The sequence below is a fragment of the Nyctibius grandis genome, chromosome 15 (genome assembly GCF_013368605.1).
Source record: "Nyctibius grandis isolate bNycGra1 chromosome 15, bNycGra1.pri, whole genome shotgun sequence".
Classification (NCBI taxonomy): Eukaryota; Metazoa; Chordata; class Aves; order Nyctibiiformes; family Nyctibiidae; genus Nyctibius; species Nyctibius grandis.
In genome coordinates this window covers 6,605,954-6,633,499 of record NC_090672.1, presented here as the reverse complement: position 1 = coordinate 6,633,499, position 27,546 = coordinate 6,605,954, and the positions used below count along the sequence as shown (strand labels likewise).

The 27,546-nt window shown below is 44.9% G+C and overlaps 2 protein-coding genes across 2 annotated transcripts; one reads left to right on the top strand and one right to left on the bottom strand.

Annotated features, from left to right (window-relative positions):
* Window positions 1-1,021: 1,021 nt before the first annotated feature.
* Window positions 1,022-8,479, bottom strand: SUMO2 (small ubiquitin like modifier 2). The gene is made up of 4 exons (XM_068413162.1): window positions 8,273-8,479; window positions 6,440-6,571; window positions 3,248-3,319; window positions 1,022-1,678 (listed from the first exon to the last, which is right to left on the bottom strand). Exons 1-4 carry the CDS (start codon window positions 8,291-8,293, stop codon window positions 1,616-1,618), a joined length of 288 nt encoding a protein of 95 aa, XP_068269263.1. The 5' UTR covers window positions 8,294-8,479; the 3' UTR covers window positions 1,022-1,615.
* Window positions 8,480-15,060: 6,581 nt separating this feature from the next.
* Window positions 15,061-27,402, top strand: NUP85 (nucleoporin 85). The gene is made up of 19 exons (XM_068413498.1): window positions 15,061-15,145; window positions 15,244-15,337; window positions 15,418-15,580; window positions 15,966-16,036; window positions 16,562-16,605; window positions 17,403-17,472; window positions 18,327-18,448; window positions 18,844-18,978; window positions 19,492-19,614; window positions 19,991-20,122; window positions 20,524-20,630; window positions 20,909-20,992; window positions 21,613-21,678; window positions 22,155-22,306; window positions 22,399-22,516; window positions 23,872-23,972; window positions 25,741-25,892; window positions 26,525-26,611; window positions 27,214-27,402. The coding sequence occupies exons 1-19, from the start codon at window positions 15,113-15,115 to the stop codon at window positions 27,310-27,312; spliced, it is 1,953 nt and encodes a 650-aa protein (XP_068269599.1). The 5' UTR covers window positions 15,061-15,112; the 3' UTR covers window positions 27,313-27,402.
* The last annotated feature ends 144 nt before the right edge of the window (window positions 27,403-27,546 follow it).

The following is a 27,546-nucleotide window of genomic DNA, read 5'->3' as shown; positions in this document are numbered from 1 at the left end:
CCATTAGATGCAATTAATATCAAACGTGTTAAAATTGTGACAGAAGTCAAATAGGTCATTGTCCATCAGCTAAATGCACAGACTCATCGTTTGCCACAAAGTTAAAGAATTTCCAGATCCAGCAGGCACAGGCCTAGCGTATAATAACCACTTCTTGAATTAACTATTACAAAAACTACCACCAAAAAGTGAGCTCTGCTAACAAGTTAATACCTAAAAGAGCATTAACTTACTGCAAACACCACAAAATATTAGAACATTCCTAGGACATCAGAGAATGCTTTGGAGCTGCTGAGTAGATCGGTGTATCTTTCATGAATGTCCATGGGTTTCACAACAACCTCTGAACCTCCCCATGAGAAAACTCAAGAACAGCAGCCTTGTGGAAAAGACTCATGAAAAACATCATTATCACTGGCTCCCTTCAGTACTTCAAGCATCTTCCCCTTTCAAGCAGGAACACCACAATGGTAAAGCAGAGCTTGGAATCTATACCACCATAGCTAAATACACCCAAAAACAGAACTCAATTTTTTATTTTTGCTTTACATTTCCAAGCATCTCCCATTTGATACCATGGTAAACTGAATGGTTAACGAAATTATTTGCTTGTTTTAACTTAATGTTTACATCAAAAAGCATTCAAATACAGAGTTTTAAATAAGCTACCGTAACAATACTGATGTTTCTATTAAAGACTGACAAAAAGAGCTCAACCCAAAGGCATAAGTAGTCCCATATTTTGCAGTTTGCCTAATCAAACATTTTTGGCTTAGCAGAACATACACCAAAAAAAAAAAAATCAAAGTAAGACAAAACTGACTTCTATTTCCAGTTCAACTACTGACTGACTGAGAGGTCTCAAGGAAGCCTTTCATTTTCCAACAGTCTTCTGACTGTAAAAGAGGGATTATGCTTACTTACCACATAGAAAGCTGAGAACTGAGAAGCATAAAGTGCTGCAGAGAAAGAAATACAAGTGCTGAGTACTATTACTCCACAGAAAAATAAAGAAAACTGGTTATTTTAAACAAGAAGTTTATTTAAACAACAAGACGCTTTACTTGAAGGGAAAACTATCTAGGATTTTTTTTAAAGAGTAATTTACCCCTACTTAGACAGAAATTGCTCTACATGTAACAGCTACGTACAAAAAAGTTATAAAATTGTCCTTGGTTTTACAATGATAAAAGAAAAACATTGAAATTATCCAATCAAACAAGGTATGTAAGGTTTTTGTTTTTAAACAGTGAGAGCAAAATAACTTACTGGAATATAAAGATAAAAGTAGAAGGAGCATGCCACTAATGGAGAAAGGGGCATTTTCACAGAACCAGTTTGTTTTCCCACCCCATCTCCATTAAATGTTGATCAAAACATACCATTGGCCATTTAGTTAAAAAAAATATGCATTATGTCTGTGCACATACACCAGTTACCTTATGTACAATAGAAGGAATAGGAAAAAAAATCAGAGAGAGAAGAGAGAAAACTATACTGCAGTAGTCAGGATGTGGCTGAACCAAGTCTCATTCTTCTAATTGTGAATGTGTCGCCTGTGGGAGCACAGTTCTGGAGAGGAAAGTAGCAGGTTCTTTTTTTGTGTGTTTGTTTTTTAGTAAACTCCTCCTGTTTGCTGCTGGAACACATCAATTGTATCTTCATCCTCCATTTCCAACTATAGCAGAAAAGAGAAAAAAAAGGCTTTCAACTCTTCTCAGGTATCTACTATAGGTTGGGTTGTTCTTACATTTCCTATCTTCATGTTTACTTTTTATGCAGCTGAACCAGACCAGCCCCGCTCACCTCCATCATCATCACTTTGTACATTTAACCTACTGCACCATAACTCAAAAGCAAAGAAATTGCATGGAAAAAAATGCCAGTTGATAACTATTGCCCTAGAATGAATTCAAGTATGTAACTTCAGGGTGCACTGTATGACTCCTACGGAAAAGATTGGCATTCATAATATTTTAGTTCTGTTGCCTACTTTGCCATTCCATTGTCTTTCTCCTATTTATTTCCTCAGTTTACCTTAGAACATTGCCACAATTCCACTTTGCTGCTGCTGTTCAAATGTGCAAGGGGCTTCAGCTACAGCACTAAAGAAAGCAGACTATAATTAAGGCCCCTAGCCCAACCAAGCAGTAAAACAGCATCAGCAAGCACAAAAATATTAGAAACACTTTATATGGTCAACGATGTAACAAACTGCCAGCGAGGAACAGCAATACTTTATTAATATAATTCTCCTTTTTCACCGTAAGTTTTACGGTTGATATTCCTGGGATGTTAATACTACCTACTGACAAAATCTGTACCAAGACCGAAGGAGTTGCTCCAACTAATGTAAGTTATATTTCTAAACAGTCTCAATTTCTGCTCCAGGAAATCAAACTGGTCTATGGCATTTACCGCAGCTATAAATAGACTGATCCTTAGCTTCAGCATAACATGGATAGAGAGAAAAGCACCCTATTGCCTCAATTATCAGTATTACAGGTTAAAAAGTTGCATAGATTGTGGCCATAAGAGGCACATTCTTTGGAGCAACTGCTTAGAAAATACAGATCTACTATAAACCTTCTAAAAACAAGGGTCCTTTATTTTCTAACAAGTGGTTCTGGAAAGCATATAAAACCGTATCACTTGGGAAGGCTGATGAAACAGCTACGTGGAGCAGTACAGCAAAGTACCCAAGAGCCACAGCAAACCACTCTGCTCTTGGCATGGCCTTCGTTTTGACCAATTACAAACAGATAGCCCAAACTTCATATTACTCATTAATTTTATGCCATTGAAACAGAGCTTCAAATTACAAATAACAGAAAGTGACTTTTGTATTACAAATGCTAGTTCGCAAACAGGATCTCTGCTAACATCCTGGCAAGGTTTTATAAAAAAATAAAGCCACTGCTTCAGGAAAAACTCAACTCTTAACTTACCAATTCTTATCTCAGAGCTGTGACTCAATAACATGACAGTTTTACAAGACTCACCATCTGTACACTGTACTTCACGTTCATGTTTTATTCCTAAGGTGATACAGACTTATTATTCAAAACACTAAAGTCTTAGATTCCATTTCCAATAATTCTAAACTAGTTATACCAAACTAGTGGTAAAAAAGATCAAGTTCTATCACTAATATACACAATTACACAAGTGTTCTATATGAAACAGAAGCATCAACTCCTGCAGCAAATTTCCAATGCAGTTCTTTAGTCTTGCTTCTGTTGTTTACCTGTGCAGGTGTGTCTGTTTCATTAATTGGCTGCCCATCGAACCGGAATCTGATTTGCCTCATTGACAACCCCTGGACAAAGAGAAGTAACACAAAGGGAAGTAAGTCTGGTGTAAAAGTACTCCCTAGTTTTCTCTTGAACTGTCACTGGAATTGTAGCATGATCATTAAAAGCCACCACTCACAATGCAGATATAGTCTTTGTATTCCCCTCATGCACTGACTTTAAGGCATTTCACTACAAATCCTTGCAACCTGTTTTGTATTAAAATCTGCATTGTGTCCAACAGCTAAGGGAAGCAACAGTGCCCCCACTGACTGTAAGTTACAATAAAACAATTTCTAGTACACAAGTCTCACTCCAAAAGCCAGGGTTTTTATAGCGCTTTTTAATAATAACTCACTTAAAAATTAGATGCAACACTTTGGGTAACAAATGTCAAACAGCAATATTCAACACTCCTTTTTGATCTTCCCCAAAAGCAAAGGTATTCTAAAATATTTTTCCAGAAATGCAACCACCATCTCTTAGCCTGCAGCAGCAAAGAGTAGCCAATGGTAACTTTTTGACCTTGAATTCTTATTAACAAGAAATCAACAGAACAACGCTTTTCCATTCAGAACTGGAACTTTCAGAAAAACTAAAGGAATCTCCTACTTCCAAAAACTACTGAATAGTATTTCGAATTAACATTTCTACCACACAATAGTAACTTTGCTGACCTCTTCCATCCCCAGAAGACTACTTCTCATTCTCGCTTAAGCCAACAGATTCAAAAAGATAATTAAAAAGCAACAATCCCTTCTACTCATAACATAAGCTTCAAATTCACAAGTTAGTTTTCAAAGATATTCTACAGCACACTACATTCTGCAAAGGAAGATGAATAAGTTTGACGAAACAACCAGAACCAAGAACCTTGGTGTCTACTTCTTTACCACTTCTATCTACTCTCTCTACAGAGTATCTAAAAATACAGTAAGTCTAGTTGGTTTTGAAGTAAAGCCAATGTCCTGCATGGTACTGCTTTGGCACCTCTGATTTAGAAAAGCAGCCTTCATTTAGCCAGGCAAGAGCAGATGTACCACACAAATGAAAACTTTAATTATTTTTGAGTTGATTTGTCAGGAAAAATATTTTAATAAAGAATATAAATAAACTTCTTTATAAAGAAGTTACTTCTCTATCAAGACTTTACAGTTCACAGCAAAATGCCTTCTCTAGCACGACTGAGATTCTGCAGTGCTCACTGGGAACACCATCTTGTTTAAGAAAACCATGTGGCTAAGTGTCATGGCAGCAACACGTTTTTGCACAGCAACATTTGGCTTGAGCCGTTTTCTCCTACATTGTGTTTCTTAAAATATATATTTTCTATTCCAGAAGTGTTGTTTTTTTGCAGGTTCCTGACAACTCTATGAGCTGAATAAATGCTAGCTGAAAACATACTGAAAAACTGTACCTTGGTGAGATTAGTATCCACAAAAAATTCAGTACGTTCCATGGATGATTTTTTACCCACTTAGAATAATTGCAAATAGTCTTGATCTTCTAAACATATGATTCTAGGTTAGTTACTTCCATTTTAGGTCTACTACATGCAATACATGATTTTCATTCTTTAAAGCTGCTAAACTCTCTACTATACACAGTGTCCACCTCTCCAAAATTAAATCTGAAGTACACAACTTAAGGATTTTAAGATTGGGTATGCCTAGTTAAGAACACGAACAAAATCTGTCAGAGACATGTGGAACAAATGCTTTTAAACAAAACACCTAAGAAACAAAATTCAAAGACAAGTCCATCTCCACAGAAATATCCTTTGGATACCTACTGGCTTAAAATCAAAATCAGAAAAAATATTTCCCATTCTAAAGATTTCTTTTTTTTTCCCTCCAATTGGCACCTGTTTGGTTTTTTTTAAAGCAGAGTAGAAATTTTGGTGAAAAGTTTTAGAATCTTACTTTTGTTTGTTTCCAAGTAACTGAAGTATGAATGGTACTTCTAAAATCACCTTTCCCAGGACTTTACAGACAATTAACCAATCCTCAAACTCAAAAAAAGAGACAGATATAACTGCACTTTGTTTTTTCAAAAAGCAATACACAGTGATTTGCATAATATGAGTCTGTTGACAGAAGTAGGAAAAAATGAGCTCACAGCTTCCAATATTCACTAATTTATCCCCAAAACACCCATACAAGAACACAGTCACCTGTGCAGCAAGGGCTGATTTTCCCTGTCTTTATTCTTATTGCTATCCTATTGCAGCAAAGGGTAAATGAAAGAGGTTTTACCACTCTGTATGTGAATTAGAGTTTGTTTTTCTTGGTAGTGAAATAGTTACCTCAATATTTTATATTGATTTTATTCAATGATATTACTGAAATTTGTGTTGAAAAAAACCCACCTTCCCCAATTCCAAACACTTTTGTAGAGATGGAACTTTTTAAAAGGCAGACATTCATTAAAAAATCATGGACAGCAGAGACAAAATTTTCCTAATCAAAAGCTTCAGAAGAAAGCATTAAAAAGCACTACTCTTATATAGGTGTTTTTAAAACTTGCAATAGCTGCCTGCAACCTAGTAGGTTGGCTGCAGTTGCCACTACACTAGCAAAACATTATTTTTGTCCCTCAGAGGATTAATTTGACAACTAGGCCACAAGAGAAAAAACAAAGCCCATCATTAACTGTACAAGTTCCTTCTCCAGCTAGACATTAGACACCTTTAAACCCTGAAATACTCATTGATATTCTCTCATCTCGATACAATACTACTAAGCTAATAAATCAGACCAAGAAGTTACTCAGTTACAAGAATACCTCGGATTATCACTCAACTCTCTATCCTAAGTACATACCACATGTTCCTAACCCACCCTTTCCATACTGATGTTTTTGAGCAGCAGAGTAACAGTTGCCTCCCAACAGCCTACACCTATAATGCAGATTTCACAAAGATAACAACAGTCTTTATTTTACCCCTTTCCTGTCACAACCCTGTCAGTCCACTCTATAACAGAACCTAAGAGCAATACACTTTCCACAACACAATTAGTTTCTGTTAAGTCTTTATCATTTTGCACATTTACATAGTTTTAAGACTTTACTGTCTTCATGTATCTCTATGAAGTTCACCTCTCCCCCAGACACCAGTTCTCCTGATGATCATACAAGAACCATACCTGTCGTTCACAATAGGCTTTCATTAGTTTACTAAGTGGTGTATGCCTCTTAATCTTAAACTGCACCACAGACCCATCTTGCCCTGCCACCTTCAGATTAATGTGGTCATTGTTTTCAGTCTTCACTCCTTCCTGTTGAGGAAATGGAAAAAAAAAAAAAAACAAACACACAACACTTTTTTAAAAGGTATGAAACAAGAAGTTAACATTTTACCGAAGTGCAACAGGTCATTAAAAAGGAGGAAATAAAGATATCATAGCTGTTTACCAACTTGAAACTTTGAATTAGGAAATAAAGGTCAATACTTTTTATTTTAAACAAAAAAAAAAGCCACACACATACAAAAAACCCCACCTCAAACCCTGCTAATATTAGTTGACATTCTGGAGATCGGTTAACATGTGAAGTAGCAATGAAGAGTTACCAGGCCAGTTGTTTTACAAGAAATTTTAAAAAAAAGTTATTTCTACCAAGGGCACAACAATATGCAACGCTACTGTTCTAAATCAAAGGAATAAAGTTATTTATGTTATAACTATGATCTCAACCACTAGCAAGTCTCTTCCTTGCTATATCTTAAACTTTTTCATATCAGTTGAGGTACTTCTGAAGAAAACTTTAAGATAAAGGACTGTATTTGAAAAGGTGACAAAATCTGAGAAGAACCAAACTTTCTCCTTCAGAAAACGTTTAAGAAAAAACCCTCCTTAACAAGCAGTCCCATCCTCTCGCTTCCATTAGAAGCCACACGCAGAAACTGCAGCGAACCAACTTCCAGCTCCGTTGCTCTTGTTCTGATCCAGAGTATCACGGGAGAGGCAAATAGAAGATTCAACGCTACTCAGATCCCGGGCAGCGCCCGCTCCGGAGGTGCCCAGCAGCATTTTCACCTTTATTTTCTTTAGGAGAAGCAGCGAGGGTGTGGGATGGCCCCGGCCGGGGTGCGGGTCCCCGCCATGTGACAGATCCCCGCACGCCGCGCTCTGGGCCACGGCCCCGACACACCGGCCCGCCGCAGTTCATCATTTTCTGGCACCATCAAACTCAGTTTAAAAAGGGGTGGAGGGTTTAAAAAAAATAAAATTTAAAAAAAAAAAAAAAAACCAACGGCGGCAGCGCGGCGCTGGCTGGTTGTGGGTTTTTTTTTTTCGCCGTGGTTGTTTTTTAATTCCTGCCGTGAAGAGCGAAGCCCCACGCGGCCCCTCTCCGCCCCGCAGAGCCCCCCCCGCGGCCGGGGGAGCCGGGCCGAGAGGCAGCACAAAAGGGGCAGGGAGCGATGCCCGCCCCTCCCGCGGCGGAAAGGCCCCGGCGCGCTCCTGCCAGCGCCGTATGGGAAGGGGCTGGCAAGTGCCCCAGCCAAAGGCTGGCTACGAGCGGGGATGCTGCGCCCGAGCCACCAACAGCCGCGCAGGGGAGGCCGGATCCGGCCCCGCAAGGAGGAGGAGGAGAAGGAGGAGGAGGAGGAGGAGGAAGGCAACAGCAGCAACCGCCTCCGGACCTGCCTCTCTCCCTGAGGAGGGCGGGAAGGGAGCCCGGATTCGCCCCCCTCGGCCCCCCCCTTTCCCCGCCGCCCTCCCCGGGGATCCTCCGCCCGCCCCGGGAGGCTGCGGCCCCGGCCCCCCTCCCCCGGCGGGGCGGGAAGGCGGCCGCGGCCTGGGTGCGCAGGAAAATGGCGCGCAAAGCCGGCGCGGCGGAGCCCAGGCCGTTGCGCTGGCCGGGCCGGGGCCGGGCCCGAGGCCGGGGCCTGGCCTCCCGCCGCCACCGCCTGAGGGGCGAAGTGAGGCGGCGAGGGCGGGAGGGAGGCGGAGGGGGCGGGAGAGCGCCTGCCTCACCTTGGGCTTCTCGTCGGCCATGGCGAGTCAGCGATGTCCGGGCCACTCCGAGCGCCTCACAAAGGGGGGGAAGAAACGACCGAGCGCGGCGGAGAAGAGAGAGGAGAGAGAGAGAGGGGAAGGCGGGGGGGGGCAGGGAGCGCGCACGCACTGCCGCGGGGCCGCGCCTTGCCCCCGTGCGTGCGCGCGCCCGCCGGGCTCTCCCCCGCCCCCTCCCCGGCGCGGCCCCGCCGCCCATTGGGCCCCGGCGGAGGGGAGGGGGCGGGGCCAGGGCGGAGGGAGGCGGGGGAGGGAGGGAGCGCGCGCGCGCCCCGGCCGTTACATAACGCGGCGGCGGGAGGCGGAGCGTGCGCGCGCCCCGGCCGCTGCCCGCGCTGCGTGCGCGCGCCCCGCCCCGCCCGCCGGGCGCAGCGGGCCCCGCCGAGCGGCGGGTATTGTCCTCCGCAAAATGGCCGCCGGGCCGCGGCGCCCCGCGCCCCTCCCCGCCGCCCGGCCAGGGACCTCCACCGCCCGCCGCGGCCTCCTCAGGGCCCCCTCAGCACCTCACCCGAGGCCGCCCTCGCTCTGGGGCCTGCTGCGCTCTCCCCACCAGCACCTCTCCCTGATGCTCCCCCAGGGGTGACCCCTCCGTGTAGTCCTCAGAGCTGAGGCATTTCCCCCCCTCCTCATGGCCCATAAATTTATGGATTATACCGATACAGGGCACGAGGTGTGACAGCCACCCCCTGCGCTGCCAAGATCCCCAGCCTTCCCCCCAAGGAAGGTGAGGTGTGAGTTTGCCCTAAAATACATGTAGTTTCTGCAGAGGGAACCAAGACCCGCTGTGCCTCTGCTGCATCTGAAAAATGCATCTTGAATATAATTAAAACAATTGCGGTCAAGGTTTGCTTCTATTCTTCAACAGGCTAAGGACGTGATGCAGCACCTCAAAAATTATAATACATAAATAAGAGGATATACTACTAACGATGTGATTCCTTCAAGTTCGTTCCAATGGAGTGAAGGAAGAAATTCTCAATAGCTCCAAGGATTTCAGTGAACAGGTTCCCCCAAAACAGTTTCTGAGCCTTTTTCCATCAGCATTGCACCTGCCACTATCATTTGTCAACTGTTTCTCTACAGCACAGAGGTAGAAAAAAACACCACAAAAATGTCCCTTGTAAACACTTCAGGGACGGATTTACCAGGTGGGCATCAGTCCACCCTGGCACCACTCCGTGTGGTGAGTACGCTCTGGATCACGACGTGGAGGTGGCCACATGGTCACACACACCCTCTGCTCCTGGCGGGACAAAACCCAGGCCTGCGTATAACGCACCTCCTGCACCATTTTGGAGAAGTTACAAGACAGGATTTGTCCAGAATAAACTACCCAAGCAGTGAAATATCAACTGAAGAGAAACTTCACTTACGAGCAAATACAGACTGCTTCACTCTGCGGATTCTGATCCCCCTCCTCTGCCTTTTGTCACATTAGTTCACATTCCAGGACCTCCCTTCTGAGTGCAGACTCACAGGGGGGTTTTGTTTGATGGCAATTGCCTGGAAATTGAAGACGACGACAGGAAGCTGAAGCTGAACCTTTACTGAGTCCACAGCTGAGAAAATAACACAGCCGCATCCCTACCTGAGGCAGTGAAGACGGCCCGCGCAGCCAGCTGAGCTTCCACAAAACACAGGCGGTGAAGTCTTTCACCATCTCCTTGTAGACTAGGCTCCCACATATTGTAAAATTTTCCCTCTGCTTCAGTATTCTGAAAGATCAAATCTCATCTAAAATTTCATAAAAACTAAACAGTTGACAAGTGATGTCGGTGGGTGCAATTCTGATGAAAATAGGCTCAGAAACTGTTTTGGGGGGAACCTGTTCAGTGAAATTCTTGGGAGTTATTGAGCATTTCCTCCTCCCCTCCATTGGAATAAACTTGAAGGACTCACTTTCACTTTTAGTTTTAGTATTTTACTCCTTCTCAAGAGTCTCTATGAATCAATTCTGGAAAAATCAGAGGCACTGGAAGAGCTCAGTCTGACCCAGGAAGGCAACTGAGATACTGCTTTAAATTGTAACTGTGACAAACTGACACTCCTTTGAGCTGCAGTTCCCACTCCTACCTGTGTCATTTTCCTTGATTTATCATCAAAAGACTGTTCCAATCAGTCTATCCTGCCTGTTTGCCCTGCATCTCATTACTCATTATTTTTCTATTTATTTAAGCTACTGGGAGGCAAGAAGCACCTGGGGCGAGAGAAAACAGCACGCATCTGTACAAATCCCCCTTGTGCACTCTGACGGTGTATCAGTCTCCTGCATTCCCCCTTCACCTTTGATTTTAGCTCTGAAGAGCAAGAGGCAATGCCATTTGGACCTTCTGAAGTCCATCATCACCACTAAGAACCAGGCCTATGTGCAAGAACAAGGAAATAAAGCATCTCAAACCCTACTCTATTCTACTACATCCATGGCTTATTTTAAGCAATACTCAACACACACGGGGTACTTTCCAGAACAAAAGACAAGTGCCATTTCCCCAAGGACCTTAAGTTCTATTTTTAGAAATGATGCAACATCACAGAGAAGCCACTGCTGTGAGGAAGGGCGTCACAAGACTGATGTTGCTCGATAGTCCTGTTTTATTTTGCTCTCGCCCCTTCTTCCCCCTCCTTCTTTGAGGATCTCTGTGCTGCAGGTCCAGGAGGAGGATTTCTTTGGGAGGTGGGGTGAAACTTGTCAGGGCCTGAGAGCGGCATGAAAGAACTGAATGCAGGAATGGCGTTAAGTGAGACATACATTAAGGCCACCATCAGAAATAGAACAAATGTGCTTAAAAGGAGATGGGAAAATACACTAGACTTTGAGAACGTACGGGATTTCGCTACCACTGCAGACGTTAGATGTGCTCAAAAAACCTGAAAACTGTTTCAGCTGTACCACCATTGGTCTCACCACCAATTACACAGGTTCCCAATCACAGAGCAGGTTTCTAAAAAACTCTCATTTATATGGCTTTGCTGCTTATATAGCAACAGAGGCAACTCACATTGTACAGGAGATCCAGTGGAGCTAACAATAAACACTGTTAAAAACCGCAAAGATAACTGGCCAGACAGCAGCACTCAGAGCGAGCTGCAGGGGAGAAGCCACACTGGGAACTACAAAGGACCCAGTCCTGCAGGGACCGGGCTGAAGCAGAGGGGGGTAAAGGCAAAGGTTTTTGTCTCTCTGAGCTCCTCCTCTTCAATGCACGGAGAGACGAAGGGAAGTGAATGGGGAAGCATCACAGTGAGCATTCCAGAGAAATTCCATCTCTGGGAAGAAAATTCCACGTGTTGTTTCCTAAAGTTATTTCCATGCCTTGTTTCATTCTTGTACAGCAGTTTTATAAGGAAGAAATACGACATATCTACATCTTGCAGATCTGTTGGGCTTAATTCTCCACCCTCTTCTGAAGAGGGCAGGGAATATGGGCATTCAGCATACGTTCTCTTTCACACTGAGATTTTAAAGCATAAGCCTACAAAAGCAACTCCAGCCCCTTCAAACGTGTGCATTGCTTTGCAGTTAGTTCAATGCAAGAACAGAAAGCAGTTATTTGAAGGTGTAAGCGAGTAGGGCTCAAGCTGCCTTCTCAGCCTGGACTCTGAAGGTCTGAGTGGTTGATTCAGGCTTTGCTCTTCATTAATACTACTTTAGCACCAGGAATAGAAAATACATTTTGCCTGGGGCACTGCCTGTTCCGTGCCTTCCCTGTTCATGATGCTGATCATTCCCTTTGTTCCCGAAGTCATGAAATAGCTTCCAAACATCCTATTTTGCAATTCAGTAACTCCCCTCCTCATCAGGCCTTGATTTTTTTACCTTTTTCTTTTTCTTTTCTTTTTCCCCTGACAGGAAAACAGTAACACAGTTTCTCTTTGCCTTTGCCTTCCTTGCTGGACCCAGAACCTGTACTCCAAAGCCTCTTTGAGCAATATGAAGTTCCATGCTGACATGGCGGTTCCCAATTCTGCTTAATTACATGGACTGGACAGGCACAGAAGCCTTTTTGCAAGGTGTGCAGGAAGGTCTCCCTTCCAGATAGGTGCAGACCTCCAGCCAATGTTCAAAGGAGGACTAAGAAATTTCAAGGTTTCATACTGAAACTCACCTTTCCCAAGATGACTCCCCCAAGAACCAGACACCTTCCTTATCAGTTCAAGAGCATCAGATGCTGCACATATGAAAAGCCACTTACACTTCTAGTGAGTGAGCAAAGTGAACCGTACGTGCCAAGAGACGGCAGGAGAGGATCAAAGAGTTCCTGGACTGGCTTTTAGTGTCTCCCTACACAGAATGGGAACCTGGAGCAGAAGAGGACACTGTCCCACTCCTAGATCCACCACCTCAGTCATCAACACTTGTCTCCATGCTGATGAAGAGAAAATGAGACCAGCGAGACCGATGGGCACTCTCCAGGGTTGCCAGGCCTTGCAGTATCAGTAAAGGCTGATCACCTGCCTTTTGGCTGCCTCTCCCTGCAGGTTGGGCTGTGTTTCCCTACAGAATTGTCCAGAGACAAGCATTACATTTGGAGAAGGATAAAAGGAAAGCAAGAGAAACACCCGTGGCACAGTGAAAGAACACAGGGATGCTCCAGGCACTCGAGTGTCCCTTGGAAAGCCTCAGGTGGCAAGTTCTGCTCTCATGGTTGATACTCAAATGAGCTCACGTGGAGAAAACTCCCTAGCTTCACTACATGGAAAACAGAGACTCCCATCCTTCTAACAAGGATCTTGCTCAGTAGGCAAGTCTCAGAACTCCATGGAGAGAGTTAGCCAGCTCTATAGTTATTATGCATTTTAGTTCATTAGTAGCTTTTAATTACGATGCCCATACAATCAGCGGGCTCTGTATTTTTCTCCAGTGCACTGTCTGATAGCAGAAGCCATTAGAAGTCTCCTACCAGTCACAAGAAACTGATGCAGTGATAGAAGCAGCACCTTACCCTTGAAGAATGGTGGCAGAGGGCCTCTTACTGCTGGGTTTTCAGACATCCAGTTTTGATTTGTAACCAGAACCGTTTTAGTAATGTGTTGAGTGATATTTTAGATCTAGATATCAGCACTAATATCCTCAGAATAGAGCATAGAGCAGCACCATTTTGTGACAGTACACGAATTTGACTTTGTATAAGAGAGATTCGAATACATGCCTATCCCCAAATTCCCCCAAAATACAGGACTCTTACCCACAATAAAAGATGAGCTTTCTTAAAACTGATAATCTTAGTTTCTCAAGCAGGTTTCTGAAGATTTATTTTAAGTTCTTTTACCCTGCAACAAGCCTGACTGACCTGAATAGACACCACTTCACTTTCTCAGTATGACTGGTGTCACAACATGCTCTTACCAAAGATAACTGCTAGCTTTATTTTTATTGGAAATTATAGATACAGTAGCCAATAAAGTTAAAAAAGGCAATTCAGCAGTGGAGTGTTGCAGCATTTGTCACACGAGGACAGCGAATGATTTAAGCTATCTTGAAAAATTAATTCCTAGTGAGCTTTGAAAGCACCAGCCTGAGAGAGATCAGCTGCTTCTAGCTGTTGAGTTCAGCAAGACAGCATTATTAGTATTTTTTTTAAAAGTGTATCACTGAACAAATTTGTTCCTTAGAGGAATAGGCAAAAAGTGAGAGGTATACAGAGATGGGAAGGAAAGCAGAATGGAAGGAAAGGAGCAGTGTGTGGTTAGTGTTTTATCACACCAAGTTATTAATGGATACTCAAAAGTTCAATTCCATCAGCACATGAGCTCCCAGAGTTAGCAGAAAGTTGCTCAGGCAGCCTGCAGCAGTCTCAGCAGGCAAACTCTGCCCAGTCTCTAGGGGGTCTCTCACCCTGATCCCTGCCAGGAAGAGACGGGAAAAGATCTCATGATCCCAAGTGAATAAGGCACATATGCACAGCAGAGTTCTTCCTGACACCTGCCAGCACTGCTCCCTGACCTGCTGTGATTGATCTAATGCTTCGTTACGAGCCCTTCTCCAATCTACTGAAGTCATAATGCATATAATTTGATTAGTCAGCTTTATCAAAGAGCTCACCTGAGAGCTCCAGCAACTCTACTCCAGAGAATGCCACCTTCAACAACCTGGAGGCTCATCTATCTGCACCTCTTTCAAGTGCATAAAGAAATAAGAGAAACCAGTTATTACAAGGCAATCAAGTCAATGGAGTGAACCCAAAGGCAATGCTGACTGACCAACTAGATCACCGTGCACCCGGAGCCAGCACCGCATCCACGCCGCACTGAAACCGCCGGGACAAGAAAATGAAGTGGATCGAGATGGGGCGACCTCCCTCCTTCCCCTCCCGCCCGTCCCGGGCCCTGCGAGCCGGGTACGAGGTGCCCTGAGGCACCTGCTGCCTCCCCTCTGCGGGGCCGGGCCCTGCCCGAGAGCCGGCGCTCAGAAACCCGCGGGCAGCACCAGCCCTCCCGGGGCAGCCTCCGCCTGACCGGGCTCGGCCAGCCCGGCTCGGCCCGGCCCCTCACCCGCGGTCAGCCTCAGCGAAGCGCCCGAGGCAGCTCCAGGCGGGAGCGCAGCAGGGCCCAGCCCGACCCGGCGGGGCCTTTGGGGCCGGCGGCGCTTCCGGGGCGAGCTGCCGCCGCCTGCCCCAAACCGGCGGGGACCCGCCGGGGCCCTTCCCCCGGCCCCGGGCCAGCGTCTCAGCTCAGGCCGGCAGCTCCGCGGGGAAGCGCCGGAGCGCGGCGGGGCTCCGCGGCGGCGCAGGCAGCAGCGCGGGCAGCCGCGGCGGGGCCTCCCGGCACGGCGGGAGGTGTTAGGGGAGCGTTGCCGCCGCCATGGAGGAGCTGGACGTGGAGCCAGCGCTGATGGTGAGGGCCGGGCCGGGCCGGGCCAGGCCGGGCCGGGCCGGGCGGGCGGGGCGGCACGGGGCCGCGGGCGCCTCTGACGGGCCGCCGTCCCCTCACAGGTGGTGCCGGGCGCGGACCCGTCTGCCAGGCAGCTGTGCTTCGCCTGGGGCCCCGCGGAGGTGCTGGTGTGCGAGACCCTCTTCGGCCGCAGAGGTGGGTCCCCGTCGCGGGGCGAGGGCAGGGCGGGCCGGGCCGGGGGAGTCTGCCCGGGGCGCTGACGGGGTGTGTTGCAGGCACCGGGGAGGGAGGGCCGAGCTCCTCCCGCGTCTTCGTGGTCCGCAGCGATCAGGACATCTACATCCAGACCTTGCGGAAACTCTTCAACGAGTCCCATGCGATCTTCATCGGGCTCCAGCGGGGCGAGGAGGAGCTGGCGGGGAAGTCGAGGAAAGCGCAGTGAGTGCACGGGGTGCGGGAGGGTCGCACACGCCCGCGGTCGCTGCTGCTTCTCCAGCCTGGCAAATGCCATTGACCTTATACATCCAGATCGCTTAGAGCTGCTGTAAGCAGCAGCAGCGCAGAAAAAGTGACTGTTTTGGGGTAATTTTACAAAACAAGGCCCTGATCCTTCCAGTAACGGTGCTGACCAACGCCTTTGCCTGCGTATAGCAGGTGTGTGCACAGCCACCGCGCACAGCCTCATCCAGTGAATCCCCCTGGATTCACCCAAGTACTGGGAGTGTCCACTGCTGCAGAGAAACTTGAAGGCTTCAGTGGACAACAGGCATGAGGTGAAAACTCAAACAGCTCGCTCTAACCGAAGCCTTTTTGTGTTTGGCAGATTGGTTCAAGTGAGTAAAAACTACCGATCGGTGATAAGAGCCTGTATGGAGGACATGCACCAGGCAGCTAGTAAGTTTGTTTTCTTACTGCAATAAAAGGGAATGCTATTTGTGACTATAAAAGTAGCATTTCAATTGTGTGTTACTGCAACTACTGTAAAATAGGATGCGTAGATTTCAGTAATTATCAAGACTCCATTCCCAGCTGGGAGATTTCCAAGTTGGTTTGTAAATCTGGTCAGAGATTTTTTGTTTCCCCCCACCATGTTTTAACTGATTTTCTGGGGACTTGCAGTCTTTTCATATCTCGCATTGCAGTTTTATGGGAAACTGAGTCCAAATTAACAGCTTGCTCCCCTCAAAAAGCAGGAGATTTTACTTTTCCCTTCCATCCTTGCCCTATAGCCATACCCAGGTTTGCACAGGATTTATAAAAATGTTATAAAGTTTTATATAAAGTTGGCTTTGCCATGTGTGTACTCATTTAGGTTTGTGCTCAATGAGTGATCAGGTATAGTTGTCATTATTTATGAGCCCAGAAAGGGCTGTGAAAGGTAAATATGTTGCTCTTTGACTTTCCTTATTCTTCCCTCAGTTTCAGCCCGGGACCCTGCCCTGCACAGCCAGTACAGCACTCAGGTAATGTGCAGTCGTGTCCTGTAGTCACAATTGAACGTGAATCGCTGGCTGGTAAATTCATCAAGGCCAACAGGGTGGCAGTAGGGCAGTTTAGAATTAACTCTGGCTTAGTATATTGGATGCAGTTAGTGACTAAGAATAAATGGGAATAAACAGTTAGCTTCTGTATTTCCAAAACAATAAAAAGGTGCCCAATATCCCGATTCACTACCATTTCTTAAACATATATTCAGTGTTATAGGTGTGATGTTTTCTTGTTACCTTAAAGCTGTGGGCCAGTACTGGCCTGTCTGAAACTTCACCTCAAACACTCAAGTTCTGATCAACTGCATCCGAGCCTCATAGCAAGCTCCAGGTGTTCACTGCAAATGTCAGACACTAGAAGAGTGTTACGGGAAGAGCAGAGCGCTCACAACAGTTTTGTCTTACTAGCTGCACTGACGTTGCTTCATTGGCCTTTCCTTCTTCCTTCGCTGTTTGTATTGTTAAATCCTAGGAGTGCAAAAAGGCTGAAAAGAACACTTTCTGTACTATTTGGTATTGCCCACTGATGACACATTATCTTTGCATTTCAGTACACAAACAGCGTCAATATTTTCTAAGCTGAATGTGCATAGAGAGGTTGGGGCCTGTTTCTGTCTTTTAATTTGTATCTCTGAAATGTCACTCTGACATTTCTTTTGTCTGGAAGAACTGAGCTTAACGGATTGCTCTGGACAGCAGATGCCTTTGTGTGGTTAAAAAAAACCCTAACTGAAATAATTACTAACTCTGAAACATGGCCCTGCTTTTTTCAGGTTTCTGTTCTTTCTGCAATGGAGCTGATCTGGAACCTGTGTGAGATTCTGTTTGTTGAAGCAGCTGCAGGTGAGCAGTGAACTATCCTGATGTTAAGGCTGAAGGGCTTTTTGTTTGCATATTTACTTGTTTAAAATGTATATAGCATCCATTGTGTCATATTTTAATACATCTTAGAGATATGATGAGTGTCTTTTAATACCTCTTCTGCCTCAGTAAATTGCCTTCTTCATATTGGATTATGCCAAGCTATTAGATTTGCCTTCTACTTTTTCCCCTCATGTGTTGTTCACTACAATTTAAATTGTCTTTTTGACAGAAAGGTAGCGAAGAAGCATTCTTTGGTGCAACTCCTTTAACTTTAGGATGCTATTTTTGAAGTCAGTTTGTTTACACGAGCATTTTAAAGTAGTAAATATTTTTTTTAAGGAAATTGGATTGTGCAAACAAATATGCTACTTGCACAGTCCCAGAATTCAGAACAGAGATTCACAAATTGTAGATTATTTCATCTGAAGAAAAGTCAGTCACCTACTGCCAGATTTGTTCCTCATATTCAGTTAATAATAATGGATTAATGCTAAATTAAACAGAAACATTCTATGTGTCTTTTGGCATTCCAAGATTTATGATCTGAATCACTCACCTTTTATTTCTTCAGGTAACTGGTTAGGGTTTTCTGCTGGATTGTGTTGCTCTTCTGTGTAAAATCTGCCACATGGAAATCTGTCAGCAGCCTGGTGCTCCCACAGCCTGGCTACTTAAGGAACTCTGTTCCTTTGTAATTTGAGTGTGGCAGACAGAAATACAACCAGTAAACCTCATCTAATGATTGGCAAACCATTAAGGTTAGAAGCGTGTAAAATAGCAGTTTGGGAACAAACACTGGGGAACTAACACAATGAAATCTTCTCTGCATAAAGCTGGCCCCCTTCTGCTTCGCCTCCTTGACTGGGTTCGACTTCATGTCTGCGATGTGGACACCATGATCCGTGAAGTTCTGAGCAGTGAAAACCCATCGAAACACGAGCAATTCTGGAACGTGGTGAGTATGGTCACCTATAAGGTTCTTAAACAAAGAGAATTCATGCCTGTGTGTTTTGCCTTCCTCTTCCTTACTCGACTACATCTCTAGACTACATCTCTAGACTACATCTCAGAAACTGATACCTAGGACACTGCTGCTGTCTGCCTGTATATGCTTCAAGATGAAGCCGTTCTGAAGATCATCCTACCCCTCATTCCCATCCTGGTCTTTCACTTCCATGATCCATAGAGGTCAAGCCTTACACTGTGTATTTGAATTAGCAGGGCCTACAGTTTATGCATTTTAACTCCACTTAACTTGCCTAAATCACCAGTTAAAAGTCCCCTGATACCTTTCCTGGGTATTTTGTAGCCTTGCACAGTGTGGTGCTCACAGACAGGTGGTTTTTGCAGGTGAATGTCTTTGTGCTGCAAGGCCGAATGGACGATGCACGGCACTTGCTCTCCAAGGAAGCCAGTGCCAATCCCGCGTCTGCGAACATGTACGAAATCTTGGATGACTTGATGAAGAAGATGCCTGTGCCCAGTGTATGTACCAAGTGGATTTTTTTTCATGCAGTTCCATTGAGAAAAGAGAGCCACCTCTGATGTTGGCTCCTGTAACATTACAATTTGTTCACCATTAAAACATCTCAGTCTTAATCCTTCACAGTAATCATATTTGTGTTCTTGAATTGCCCAAAAGACCCACCATTCAGGTAAAAGCCTGTTAGGTGACAAACCAACATAGTTAGAAAGATACAGGATACGTTATCCAGTTGTTCCTGTTGGGAACTATTCTCTCAACTCAATAGTTCCTGTTGGGAGCTATTTCCTTGTGGAGGAAAATCTGCAACTGCATCACGCTAATCTCTCATAGGCTCTCCTTTGCCTTATTTAGATGGGCAAAGTAAGACACTTCAAATGCAACTGCAGGAAAGGAGAAGTTTGGTGCCAGCCCCATGGTTAGCTTTTTATCATGAATGACTGAGTTCAGCCCGAGTGCCTGTTGCGATTTGACTTGGCGTTTCCTTTATTTTATGTATCTTGTCCTCTGTTCAGCTTGGCAACACCCAGACACTGACCGAGATGGAGCTGAAATGGCAGCACTGGCATGAAGAATGTCAGCGGCACCTGCAGGGTGGAACTTTTGCCTCCAATTCCCACTTGGAATCCATCTGCAAGGTGTGTTTTTGCTGGGAAGGAAGGAAACCGTAGACAAGTATTGGATCCATCCTTGTGTGTTTCAGGAGCCCTGTGTAGCCATAAGTAACTTTAATATGCTGGATGATCTGTTCATTAAATCAGAAGGTTTCAGGCCAGTCTTCTGTACTGTGTTCTTTGTTTTGCAACAGTCTCTGCAAGCCTGGGCAGATCTTCCTGTCCAAGGCCATAAAGCTGGTTAGGAAACTGGGTTCTGAGAAGGATCTTTGTCCTTCGTTATCTAATTTTGATTAAATCCTCAACTTTGCAAAATGGGAGTGATGCCTTTGAAGAGTTATGATGCAGCTGTGTACACTGCTGAATTTGCAGAATTACTCCTATGTTTTTTTCCCGTTAGATCCTGCTGGGAGATGATGATGCCATACTGGAGAAGAAGGAACTCATGTCTACTTGGTACCACTTTCTGGTTACCCGACTCCTGTATTCCCATCCAACTGTGAAGCCAATGGAACTGTGGCTTTATGCACAGGCATGAAATAGAATTATTTTTATATTCTCCACTGTTTCATGCACACAAGGGTTACTGTACTTAAAAGAAAAACTTTGGGAGGGTTGACTCTTAACAGCAACTACATACCTGTAAGACGTTTCCTAGAATTTGTAAGTGGACTAGGAGGCTGATACAGTGGACAAAACTGTTGAAGACCCAGTCTCTTCAGTGTCTGATGTTACCAGTCTTGTTCCTGCAAATTGTTTTCCCAGTTTCCTGATGCCAAATTAAGGAAAAATCTTTTTTTTGTTAATGTGTGCAGTGTCTATGACATATCCTTTCCCATAAAATAACCTAAATGAGGCTGCTACATCCAAACATCTTCCTTTTACCATCTCACAACTTCAGCATTTATCATGTCTTCTAATCTCATTCCACAGTCTAGTATGGACCTGTTCCTGGGTGGAGAAGGCAGCCCTGAGCCTCTAGACACCATTTTAATGGCAGCCTTTGAATTTGAGATGCATCGAGTGATCAAGGAATGCAGGTTGAGTTTTAAGGTTTTTACTTCTGTGTGCATTCACTCCAGTAGTATTTGGGGTAGAGGATACGGGTACTGCCCACCTGATGATCCTTGCAAAGAATTTAGCAAGAGTATGAAGCAGGCGGGATTTAAAAGTATTCCGTTAGGTCTGGGACGTTGCAACCAGACATTGTGCTGTAATATAGCTTCTGCATTGGTGAGAAAAGCCTGTGGAAAACGTGACACATTCCTTGGCAGTGGTAAGCTTAGTTTTTTCTTTCTTTTGCTCGCTTCAAATCCAGCATTGCCCTGAGCAACTGGTGGTTTGTGGCTCATCTGACTGATCTACTGGATCACTGTAAACTCCTGCAATCTCACAATCTCTAGTAAGTACTTATTTGCATTGGTTATTCAGACACCCAGAGGCAAGGATGACTGAAACAGCATGTGGATTTTGGTTGAAAAGGAGCATCTTGGGCATTTACAGAAGGTGGAGAATAATGGTGCTGCGTGTGCCTCTGAAGTTACAGGCAGCCCAGATGCTCTGAGAAGCCGGAGCGGTTGCTGACCTGATGAACTTGACATGCTGTTCAGCAGTGCCTCAGTACAATGTTAGCATTTTTTTAAAATATAATTTTATCTGACATACAGTCAAGGGCCCAAATGTTTGTGATTATTTGGAATGGTGAGAAACTCATCTAAAAAGAGTTTCCATACTTATGCTTTGAATAAATTTAAGTTTGAGCTGTTTAATTTTGCTATCTGAATTTCCTTGGAGTTTTAGTTTCTTGAAGCACTTCCTCTAAGTTATATTTGCTAAGTAAGTGCTGTAAATATTTGGCAGGTCTCCTCAAGGAGAAAGCTGACCAGCGTGTTTAGGCCTGAGGGTTAAGATAGCCTGTGAAAAAACGTGCTGCATAAATGAAAAGTACTCATGAAATAAAATCAGCAGGTTTTTCCAATGAGGTGCAAATAATACCTGTTTCTTTTCTCTCTTTGCCCCCAGTTTCGGTTCAAATATGCGCGAATTCCTTCTACTAGAGTATGCCTCAGGACTCTTCTCCCATCACAGGTAGCAACTTTTTTTTTTTTTTTTCACTCAAAGGACAGACTAAAATCAAGGCAGCCAAAGCAAATAACATGTTAATAAAGTAAAAAGGCAAAACTTACAGAAGCCCCTGTTAGGATTTCAGCAGGGGTGTCCCTAAGGATCACACAACACTAGCATGTTTCCTTTCCTGAATGAAAGACAAAAGCTGTCTATTAGAACCCATCAGGCGTAGTGACCAGGACAGAATTGCTCCTGCCACTGTGGCTTTTTGGTACAGAGCAACTTGCACCAAAGCACTTGTGAGATGCAGGTATTGCAAAGTTGTATAATAGGCAGCTGGTATTTGGTAGAAGGTAAAAGCCATTTTAGGTCTGAATACCAAGTTAATCATCAGAGCTGTTACTAACGCAGACTCAGATTCTCCTTGTGGCTTTACTGTTGTGCTTATTTAAGCTTTATGTGATTGGAATGCTTGATGATTTTTTTTCCTCTCTCAGCCTGTGGCAGCTGGGTGTGGATTACTTTGACCACTGTCCAGAATACGGCAGGGTATATTTGGAGCTTCATATTGAGCGAATACCCCTTAACACAGAGCAGAAGGCCCTCAAAGTGCTGAGGATCTGTGAGCAGAGACAGATGCATGAACAAGGTGATTGATTCTTAAATCTCATTGTTTTGTAGTGATGCAAATGAAACTACTGAAACTAATTCTTCCCCTCTTCTCTTATGTTTTCTCCTAAGTTCGTAGCATCTGTAAAATCATGGCCATGAAAGCTCTGCGGAATAATCGCTTGGGCTCTGCCCTGTCGTGGAGCATCAGAGCGAAGGATGCGGCTTTTGCTACACTGATATCCGATCGGTGAGTCGGAGTCAGCAGCTCTCGGACGACTGATGCTATGGTGGGGTGGTAGGAATGGGAGAAGGCAGCCACCCTGCGATGGACCAGAAAAGGTCCTGCTGCAGGCAGACTGGGATTGTCTTTCCCTCAGACCAAGTACCTGCTTCTGGACTAGAAAATTACATCCTTGGGTACTCTTCTCATCTGCAACACCCTAGCTGTTTCTTTTCTGCACTGTTTTACTTCATGAGACCTAGAGAGGAAACAGATTGGCATTATCTAACGCTCGAGTCCTCTTAGACCTTGCTTTGATAAATGTTTCTTTTAGCAATATCTCTGTCTTATGCACTGCCCTTTCACTTGCTCTGATACCACTGTTTGATGGACCGTACAGTGAACCAGGGAACTGATTTGGGTGGAGGATAATCCCCTTCTGTGCTTTATTCAGCAGATTATTTTTAACCAGTCTGGTTCACCATGCAGTCCCCAAACAAGTCAGTGGGAGCCACAATTTCTGCAAAAGATCTCAAGCCACAATTATAACATATGTAACAAAAAGTTTTATCACATCCTTGGTTTTGCATGAGCTTGTCACAATATCTGACCTTGCGGGGGTGGGAAGGTTGGGATAAAATTGAAGAGGATGCTGACACTTAGCTTAGGCCTCGACAAAAGATATGGCAACTCTCCTTGTGCTTTTTAATCTCTAGCAATCTGTGTTGTGTATTTTTTTTTTCTAATTGGAAATAGGCAGGTACCGATCTCTTCACATAGAGTATGATTTTGAAATTACACTCTGGGTAGGTGGCCAGGCAATACGCTATCTTCAGCAGTGGAAAAAGGGAGTAGGAAGAGATTGCTGTGGTTTTTTCCTTTGTTCTTTGAGGGAGTGGGAATCATTATATTTCTTTCAACAGAAGGTGAAAGAAAACCATCACAGGAAGCAGCTCTGAAGAAAGCAGCATAATGACAGCTGTGACAAAACAGATGAAAAGCTTTTAGAATTGTTTTGTTCCTGCTGCTTATCAACTTTTTTTTTACACAGCAGAAAAATAGTTTTTGTTATGATCTGGGAGTGTTATTTATGCACCCACCAGCCTCAGCTTCCTGTGCTCCTTCCTTCACTGATTCCTTTTAAAGACTAGATCTCAACTACCACAAAATCTAGAAGAATAAATAGTGTCTGTTAAATGCACATCACACCAGTTCCTTGGCCACTCCCAGGAAACGTTTTGATGTCTTCTGAAACCCTCACAGGAGGTTGATTAAGGTGGAACTCAGTTGTAACATTTTCTAGGAAGGGATTAGGAAATACAAAATGAATGTGGATTATGTTCTCCCCCCTAAGCTTTCATTATGTTTTACTTTCTCCCTAGATTCCTTAAGGACTACTGTGAAAGGGGGAGCTTCTCCGACTTAGACCTCATTGACAATCTGGGACCATCCATGCTGCTTAGTGACCGGCTGACATTTCTGGGTAAGAAGTTTTCATTCTGGTCTGTTATTTAGAACATAGTTAACTCCACGGAATTATTTGGATTTGTCTCTTCCTCCATCTGGCTACATCCTGTTTTAGTGATGAGGGGAAAGCAAATGACTGAAGGTGATTTGGGATGCAGCCTGCTTGCTACCAGGAGACTGCACTTCCAACTGCACTCACTGCATCTGTTCTGCACTGCTTTGAGCAGGATAGTCTTGAATTCTGACACTGGTATGCTTCCCCTTCCTTAGTCTTTTTCCAGACTGTATCACTACCTAGAGAGACTTTGAAATATTAGCAAACACAATCTAGAACCTTAGGGGGCTTCCTTAGAAGAGTAAACCACTGGTTTAAATTATTTTGGCAATCTGATAATTCTACTAACTTTATAAAGGTCTCCAAAATCTCAACATCTTTTGTCTGTTCAGCGTGCCAATTTCAAGCTCGCTCAAACAAAAGATCTCTCCTACCCTTTCACTGTAGCAATTGTGCCAAGTAACAGTGGAGGGCCTCCAGCTAGTTTCCTTTGCATACCACAGCTTCCTTCTCCTGGCTGGCACAAGTGTGGGCTCCAGTAACCTGCCTGGCTGGCTGCAGCTGCTCTGCGGCCTTTGATTAATGGACTGAGACAGGAAATTGAGCTAAAATGCACCTTTCTCTGGAGCCGCAGCAGTTAGCAAGCCTATTACCGAGGCCAAAATCTAACAGGGATCTGGAACAGCTGTTGGCAGTTGGACTGTCACCCTTCTGGCTGACACCAGCATTACAGTGAGCGTGATCCTGAATTTGATCTGTTCCCATTTGGCCCAAGCTTGCAAAACTGGAACTGTATTTCCTTCATTTAAACCTTATCCTGAATTAAGCGTAGAAGCTAAGTGTGATTTACCAAACTGGTAACCCCTTGTATCTCTGTATGCCCTGTGTCACCCAGTGACCCTTGCATCAGCCCCAAAGATTTAGTTTAGTAGCGTGACTGTGTTTATAGAGAAATTACCTCCCTTTCTGCTTTTTATAACAAAACCTGAAAGGCCTGAAAATATTTCTGCTTGGTTTTCCTTTGGAGGTCTTAGAAACATCAGGTGTATTTTTGCTGTACAACTTTCACACGTCTCTACCTTGAGCTCAAGCATTAGTCAAAGGGGCACCTGAATGGGAATCGTTACTTCCAGTATTTTGACAGTTTAGTGGATACAAACAAAGCCACAGAATAAAACTCAGTTTCATCCTCAGCCAGTTCTCACGTGCTGGATATTGATCTAACTAATTCTTAGCCAAAGCAGAACTTTCCACATTAGCAAAGATCTCAGTCTCCATTTAAACAATCAGGAAGACAGCGAAGCCTTTCACACCTCCTGATATTCTGCGATATCAAAAAGAACATTCACCCCCTGCCTCTCCCCTCCCATTCCTGGTTTTTGCAGATGCCACCAGACTCTCTAAGCTGCTCATGCTGTTGTTGCTCACCCTGCAAACACGGCACCAGAAAGTATCAGTTAGTGAACGTGTTGATTCCGACACTAAACCAAACCAAGAACGGTAACAGGTTTTTGGCTGCCTTTTCAGCCAGCCTCTATTTTAACCTTTCTTCATGCCCAAGATTCCCATTCCCCCAGACTCAGCTGCTTCGGAGACTCATTTCAGGTGGGGAGTTGTTCTACCACAGCCTTCATGAGAGCAAACAGACCTCCCAACATCCAGTAGCCCAGGCCCAAGCAGGTCTGACAGACACTGACACCTTTGACCCTTCACCACCACCCATGTGCAGGCAAGTACCGTGAATTCCACCGGCTGTACGGCGAGAAGCGGTTCTCTGAAGCTGCCAAGCTGCTTTTGATGTTGATGACGGCTCACATTGCTCCTTGCTCCTTCTGGATGACCCTGCTGACAGACGCCCTGCCCCTGCTGGAGCAGGAGGAGGTGAGCAAGCTGGGCACACATGGCAAAGCCTCCACACCCTTTTCTTCCTCACAAGGTATCTCGAAGTGGTGACCCCCCCTTTCTGCCCCCAGGCTGGGACCTGCACTTCCAGTGCAAAAGAACTGTTCGGGGCAGCTTGGGATGGCACAGCTATCCAGGTGTCCTATCAGTGGGAGCACACAGGGCTCAGTGCAGGATGATCAGCTCTTACCTTGGTTCCCTGCTTTTAGAACCCAGCAGGGGAACACATCTATGCTGATAAATTCAGTACACGCTGCATCCAGTTCCTTCTGCTACTGGGCTTGAAGATTTTTCTAGTGTGCTTCCTTCTAAGCACAATGTTTGCTTTAAGATCCATCAAGGAAATGGCAATTTAGCAATTACAGACCCACGACTGGATAAAGCCCAGAGCCCCCTCTCTGACCTCATCGCTGAGCCTGCTTTGCGCAGGAGGTGGCACTAGAGCCCTCCCAAAGTCACTTCCAGCCTGAATTATCCTCTGATGCTGTGATTTAAAGGGTCAGAATGGATCTGTGGGAGTGTGACAGTGTTCCCTTCCTCTCAATTATCTTCTCAGGCTGTGTGATGTCCTTACACTTGATCATTTTCAGCAAATACTTTCATTTCCACAGGTTATATTTTCAGCAGAGCAGACTTACGAGTTGATGCGATGCCTGGAAGACCTGACAGCAGGGAAGTCGGATAAGCAGAAATTCCAGGTAGCTCCTGTTTTGAGGACAAATGGATGGTGAATCGGTGGGGCTGTGGGGAGGGTTGGGGAAAGCAGGGTCTAAATGTATGTTCCTACATGGGGGCAGAGAAGAGGGAAAGCCCGAGTTACCGAGGCTGGTATGTGGTGGTTTTAAAGGCAGCCAAACGGGGCATCAAGAGATATTTAAGTATACGCAAACCCAGTACAGGAGTACTTCCACTCCTTACTGTTCTGCTGATTTGGATTGGACTGTGATGCTTTTCCAAGATAAATAATTCTAAATTACTCAGGCAATGAAAAGCTGAGATGCTGCCATCTAACAGCTCAAGCTATGAAGCGTTCCAGGTGCAGAACAGGGAGCCATGTGCTCCATGTGCAAACCTCTGCAGCTGCCAGGAAAAGAAAAAGCTTGGCAATGCTGTCTTGTGTTGATCTAAAGAGTAGGAAATGCAGCTTTTACTCTTCTCAGGAGGCCCCTGTGACAGGTAAATATACAGGTACTCTTCCTCTTAATGACCTGCAGCCTTACTTTCCAAAACTCCGAAAAAGAATCCATGACCAGCTCATTCCTGCCTGTACCAGTCTAACCCGAACTCTGCTCGCTCTTAGGATGACAACGAGACTACGAAAGTGGAAATGCTGAGACTTGCTCTTGCACGGAATCTTGCACGAGTCATCGTCAAAGAAGGCACGTTGGATGGATCCTGAAGACAGCAGTATGTGGTTTTACTCCTCCTCTGTGGCTCGCTGTACATAAACCTGACTGCTTTTCTACGAATAAATGTCTTGTTTTGCATATGTTTGGGGATTTGTTCTTGTCTTCCATAAACATAACTTGTAAGAAGGAGCTGCATCAAAACGTTAAGGCTGCATGTTCCAGCGTGGTCTGGCAACCCTCCCCTGGCAAAGTGAACCTCATTACCAACGGCAGCACTACCTTGG